Genomic DNA, 6,205 nt, shown 5'->3' on the forward strand with positions numbered 1-6,205 from the left:
CACACCCCCCACCCCCCCCGGCACGGATTTTTACATCATTACTTATTATTTAGCCATCAGAGTCATTATTAGCTATCATTTTATGATAAGAATTGCTAATTGTTTCTTTATGGCGAATTACAGGCAGGGGGGCCCTTCAATGGGGGGTTTTAAGGTGGGTTTTACCTCACTGCTAATTATTTTAGCAGTGATAGTCATTATTAGCAATCATGTTTTATTATAGGGATTGATAAGAGTTTCTTTATGGTGAATTACGGGCAGGGGGGGCCCATCACTGAGGGTTTTTAAGGTGAATTTTAGCTCATTGCTAATTATTTAGCAGTGATAGTCATTATTAGCAATCATATTTTGTGATAAGGATTGATACTGATTTCTTTATGGTGAATTACAGGTGGGGGGGTGTCCCATCAATGGGGGTTTTTGGGGTGAAGGTGTCGCGGTGGCTCAGCAGACGGCGGATGGGGTGAGCCCCCGCAGCCCTGCCGGGGGTCGGGGATCGGCGGGGATGGAGCTGACTTCTTACCGGCAGCTGGTGTAGTGCTGTGGTTGGGGTCGGGGATGGGAATAGCGTGATAGCGTTGTCCCGAAATGAGGGTTGTTCTTCACCCGCTGTGCGAGGGCCGATCGACCTCCTGAGCCCAGAGTTCGGCTTTTATTTCAGTTCTGCAGAATCAGCTGCAGGGCATTTTAACAACAGCCAGCACACCGCACCTTTCAAACCGGCCAAAATACAACTGATTGGTTAATAATAATTTATTCATCGCTTCTAACCATACATATGCATCTAAGCTGGTGGTTAAAGCATTTAGGGGGGTTACCTGATTAGCACGCTCGTTATTCACAGAGGGGTGTGTGTTTTAGCATTATAATTACCCACGGTTAGGGTGGGATACACTCTTAGCCTGACTTTGGTCCAGAAGTTACATTTTTTGCTATCTTATGACGAAGTCGGCAACTGCAAAAGAACACCCGAGACCCTATTCAAGGTCAGGAGCCTCCTGTGGTGTCTCAGCCATGTCCCAACTGAAACTTCTTGCTAAACTTTTAACTTGGTTCTTTAGATATCAAATGCGCACCGGTGTTTTTGGTTGTTTCTAAGCAGCCAAGGCCTTTTCTGCTCCTCACACCGCCCCACCACTGGTGGGCTGGGGGTGCACGAGGAGTTGGGAGGAGACACAGCCGGGACAGCTCACCCCAACCGACCAAAGGGATATTCCACGCCGTGTGATGTCATGCTCAGCAGATGAAGCTGGGGGAGAAGAAGGGAAGCGGAGATGTTTGGAGTGATGGTGTTTGTCTTCCCAACTCCCCGTTACGAGCGATGGAGCTCTCCTGGGGACGGCTGAACACCCGCCTGCCCGTGGGAAGCGGTGAATGAATTCCTTGGTCTGCTTTGCTTGCGTGCGCGGTTTTTGCTCTACCTGTTGAAATGTCTTTATCTCTACCAACGAGCTTTTCCTCACTTTGACTCTTCTGATTCTCTCCCCCATCCAAACTGCGGGGCCTGAGCGAGCGGCGGCGTGGTTCTGGCTGATGGCTGGAGCCAAACCACGACACCTCTGCTCTCCCTCATACTCGGGCTGTTGAGTCTTGGGGATGGGGAGGTGGAGGTGTCTGATCCCCGAGGCTTGTGCTCTGATGGAGGAAGTAGAAAAGCAGCAGGTTTTGTTGACTGGCCTTGGCAGGAGTCAAGGCTGTTGGTGGCATTTGCTCTGCCCTGAATTTTCCTGCTGGAATACTCCATGGAGGTCTCAAAAGCACTGCCCTCCATTTTATGGACCGCCTTTGGAGAACTGGCTTCTCTGGGTGTCTTTAGCTGGGCGCTGGAGGACTCTGTAAGGATATCTACAACTCAAAAGTGTAAAGCAGTTCGTTATTGGCTAACGCGTGTGAAAGCTAGCTGTGATTTAACGAGCTGTCGGGCCATGCGGGTGTGCTCAGCGCCCCTGAGCCGTCACCCAGAGAGTCTGTGGTGTGCAGGCAGCGTCAGTGAGGAGGGGAGGGGAAGGATCAGTGTCTGCAGCTCCCCGGAACAGACCCGCAGTGTCGCTGAGCTGCCCCCAGCTCTGTCAGCAGCGCTGGTGCGTCTTGACCCAAGGATTCCTTACCTGAACGACCAACTTCGTAAGCTGATTGGTTTTCTGCAGGATTTTATCTCTCCCCATGATGCCACTTTCCTTCTCAAGTCCTTGATTTACCGAAGATCCTGTCTCAACAGCGCTGCCTCGACGTCTAATTTTTACCTTCCTTGTCTCTCTGCAGCTGAGAGCTCTTTCACAGCAGCCTGAGGCAAAGCCGCACAGCAGGGCTGTATCGTGGCTGGGCATCGGATCCGCATACTCTGGCAAATAAACCCTGCAGAATGAGGGGACCCTTGCAGCAGGGCTCACACAGAGAGGGAATTACACCCCCTGGTTCCTGTCGTCGTGAGTGCTTCGGTTGTGCTCTTGGCTGGCGGTGCAGGAGAGTTCTGCCCACCCGAATAGAGCCTGGGAATGTTTGGATCACTCTTGCGGGACCACCGTGGAGGCTTGGAAGGAATATGTGGGCAGGAGGGTTGTGCTGCCAGACACGGTTGGTGTATCCTCACCTTTGGGCACCGATGCTCTGTTTTGAATCAGGATCTTGGTATATATATAGGATCACGGAGTGACAGAATTGTTTAGGTTGGAAAGGACCCTTGAGATCATGGAGTCCCCCCGTTCCCCCAGCCCTGCCCAGCCCACCACTAACCCACGTCCCTCAGCACCGCGGCTACGCGGCTTTTAAATCCCCCCAGGGCCGGCGACTCCACCACTGCCCTGGGCAGCCTGTGCCACTGCTTCACCACCCTTTTGGGGACGATTTTACTCCACATCTCCATCCTAAACCTCCCCTGGGGCAACCTGAGGCCGTTCCCTCTTGTCCCATCGCCTGTTCCTTGGGAGCAGAGACCAACCCCCCCTTGTTCCCCCCTCCTTTCGGGGAGCTGTCGAGAGCGAGAAGGTCTCCCCTCAGCCTCCTCTTCTTCAGGCTGAACACTCCCAGGCCCTCCTCCTCCTCTTCCACCAGGTTTTCCGGTTATTTTTCAGGTGGAGTTTACGTGGGTTGCGTCGATCTCTTGTGCGTGGATAGTTTTGCAGCTTCCCCTGGTTACGACAGAGGCGGTGGAAAGGACCCAGTCACCCTCCCATTCCCTCTGCTCTGGGAATTGGGCCACATTCTCCGCTTATGCCTTATCGACACCTCTGTCTGCGCCGTAGCCCCCTCTACACGGCTCCTCCTTATCCCTGTGGCAGCAGGACCGCGACTGGGCGCCGGCGGCAGTGGGAACACTGTGGAGAGTTCCCACGGTGCCGATCTCCATCCCTGGTTCCACGGGGGGATGGTGTTTAACGGCTGCGCCCTCTTCTTCCCATCTGTGCCCCACTCGGCTCCTTCCGTGGGCTCCCTAATCGCAGGATCGCCCCCAGCTCTGCCTTCAGGGAGCAGCCACTAGATGGACCTCAGGATTCAGAGCGTTCACATGGGAAATGAGAGGGTTTTCCAGTGCCCAGCCTTACCGGAAGTGCGGCTACTTCATGAATAGCCTTTCCATTTTGGTACCCGGACACCCAACTTGGCAACTTTGAAGCCAAAACTTGTTCTAGTAAAAGCCTCTCCAGTCCGATGAGCGGGGAAAAATTGTCAGCCCTGCTCGCGCGTGGAGGAGGAAGGCAGAGCTGATGCGTGGGCTGCGGGCACGGAGCAGCGGGGAGAAGAAGTACCCAAGTAAAGCGCATCCCATCGGGAGGAGGGGATATTTTCCGTACTTCTGCGATGATAGTGCAGTCTCTGCTGTAGGAGAGCAGCGAGAGCCGATACGAGGCTGTTTGCTCAGCACGGCTGATCTGTAATTCAGAGAAACCTCCTCCCACACACGTTCTCTCTAACATGCCCTGCCGCACTTCGCGGGTGGCGGTTGAACTCCAGCCGTCGTATCTGGAGAAGAACATCCATAACCATCAGAAGCTGCAAAAATTCAAACTCTGGGACAAAGCACAAGGGTGCCTTCGGTGAATTGTTTTAAATTTGGCTGCTGTTATGCCAGGGTTAAAAAAAGAAAGAAAGAAAGAAAAAAAAAAAAAAAAGTTGTAATACCTGCTTTTAGGGTGTGGGTTCTGATTTCCCTGAATAAGGCTTGGCCAATATTTCTTTCTAAATGAGAACTGAAAGTCAGCAGAGGTGGAAATTTTGATTGCGTTTCCATAATGGTAGTTTAATAAGCTCCTTGTTTTTAGGGGTAGAACACAGCGGGGTCGTTTCAGGAGCATTAACTTCTCGTGGTTATCTGTACCCTACAAATATCCTGGTCAAAAGAATGAAAAGGCATGTCCTGCCGGAATGTTTTCAGAAGGAAATTCCTTTATTTTAACTCCAGTGAAGTTTTAAAATCTATTTCCCTCTAAACTCGTCACATGAGTCTTTCATGTATTTTCTGATTATTTAAGCTGTTTTTAATTCTTTGCTTATTTTGCAGAAAGTAAATTAGAATAGATTAGAATAGAACTAGAAGAACTAGAACTAGAACTAGAACTAGAACTAGAACAGAATAGAATAATATAGAATAGAATAATACAGAATAGAATAGAATAGAATAGAATAGAATAGAATAGAATAGAATAGAATAGAATAGTTCCGTTGGAAGGGACCTACACTGACCATCTAGTCCAACTGCCTGACCGCTTCAGGGCTGACCTTATCCTGCAGGATTTAGAAATGCAATACTTGCCCCGGTTTTTTGTTTGTTTGTTTTAATTATGGTTTGTTCCGTCCGTTGGTTTTACGATGGCCTTTCCCAGCTGTGACGAGGGCTGTGGCTGGTTCCCCATCCAGCTGTTTTTCACTCTGGTGCTGAGCCCCGGAGGAGCTCAGGCGGAGGACGATGGGTCCCCGCTCCCCAGGGAGCGGAGGAGTTTCGGCCCCGCGGACTCAGCAGGCGCCGCACTGCGAGGGGGTGTCCTGGGAAGGGCGTCCTCCCTCCCTCCGGGAGAACCTGGGCTGCGTGGGATGTTTAGGGAGGATGGGACGGGGATGAGGAAAGGGAGCTGCCCTTCGTGGCAAAGCCGACGCTATCTTCGCTTCCCTTCGCTCCCCTGAGCTTTGTTATCTGCAGTTATCTTCGTTATTGCTGCGTCCACGGGAAAAGCCTTTTCACGGGACCTTTGGTGGAGGGCTGACACCCTGGGCTGGTTTCCTGCTGGACTTTCCCGGTCTCGGGAGCAGCGAACACCCCCAGTGCTGTTCCTGGAGCCGGCCACGGCCCCGCACAGACCCATCGCTCGCCCACCCAGCAGTGAGACCCTTCGGAGGGACCCCCCTCGTTTACCCCGCTGCTTTGCTGATGCTCTCGACTCCGCGGAGCCTTTTTGCTGCCCCTGGAGCCATCTGTGGCTCTGGCGAAGCTGCTGTAATGAAAATGCATTGCAGAGGAGACCTGGATGAGCTGGCCCAAAGCTGGGAGGAGTTCGCTGTCTTCTCCCATGCCCGTACCCCTGGGACCAGCACTGCAGGACAGCGCTGAAAGCTCCGAGACAGCGGGGAGAGACTTCAGTGCCGCAGGCGTTGATGGAAAAGCCCTGCCAGAGCGTCCAGGTTGTCTGCATGCCTCTTCCCTCATCTTACTGACCTGGCGAGGAAAACAAAACGTCCCCTGTCCGGCTGACCCCTGCTGCGGCTCCCCGATGGACACCGGTGGCAGGGGAAGGGTGACAGGTCCCAACACCGTGCCCTGGGGCAGGCACCGCTACGGCCTGAGGAACAGGTCCACAACCAGCAGGTTCCACGGCCGCCCTCGCATCTCGCATGCCCGGCCCGGCGGCGAAGGGCTTTCGTTATCCCTCCTCTTCCTCCCCATCACACACGATGAGCAGATGTTCGGTGGCTTCTCCAAGAGCGGTGGCAGCAGCGGCTGCATGCACAGCAGTAAATTGGGATGCCCGGGGCCACATGCGGCACCACGGTGGGATGGTGCCAGGCCGGGCATGGCGGGTTTGAAGTATTTTAGTTTATAATCTCCCTCAGAAATATGTGGTAATTACATGTGGACTCCCTGGGCTGGAGACTGGGACAAGAGGGAACGGGCCCAAACTTGAGCATGGGGAGTTCCATCTCCACCTGAAGAGGGACTTCTCTGCCGTGAGGGTGGCAGAGCAGTGGCACAGGCTGCCCAGAGAGGGGGGGGGGG

The 6,205-nt window shown here is 53.3% G+C and overlaps 2 protein-coding genes across 2 annotated transcripts in view; both read right to left on the bottom strand.

The window, feature by feature from the left end:
• LOC104290005 overlaps positions 1-2,165 on the bottom strand; it is a 6,928-nt gene extending 4,763 nt beyond the window's left edge. The window contains exon 1 of the mRNA XM_009889052.1: positions 2,109-2,165. Within this exon, the coding sequence (XP_009887354.1) occupies positions 2,109-2,165 (57 nt within the window). The remainder of the gene's footprint in view (positions 1-2,108) is intronic.
• Positions 2,166-3,208: 1,043 nt separating this feature from the next.
• LOC104290007 (GTPase IMAP family member 1-like) overlaps positions 3,209-6,205 on the bottom strand; it is a 6,551-nt gene continuing 3,554 nt past the window's right edge. The window contains exons 4-5 of the mRNA XM_009889053.1: positions 3,927-3,960; positions 3,209-3,348 (exon numbers count right to left, since the gene is read on the bottom strand). Of these exons, the coding sequence (XP_009887355.1) occupies positions 3,209-3,348; positions 3,927-3,960 (174 nt within the window). The remainder of the gene's footprint in view (positions 3,349-3,926; positions 3,961-6,205) is intronic.

Source organism: Charadrius vociferus, unplaced genomic scaffold (assembly GCF_000708025.1).
Source record: "Charadrius vociferus isolate BGI_N301 unplaced genomic scaffold, ASM70802v2 scaffold1317, whole genome shotgun sequence".
NCBI classification, from domain to species: Eukaryota; Metazoa; Chordata; class Aves; order Charadriiformes; family Charadriidae; genus Charadrius; species Charadrius vociferus.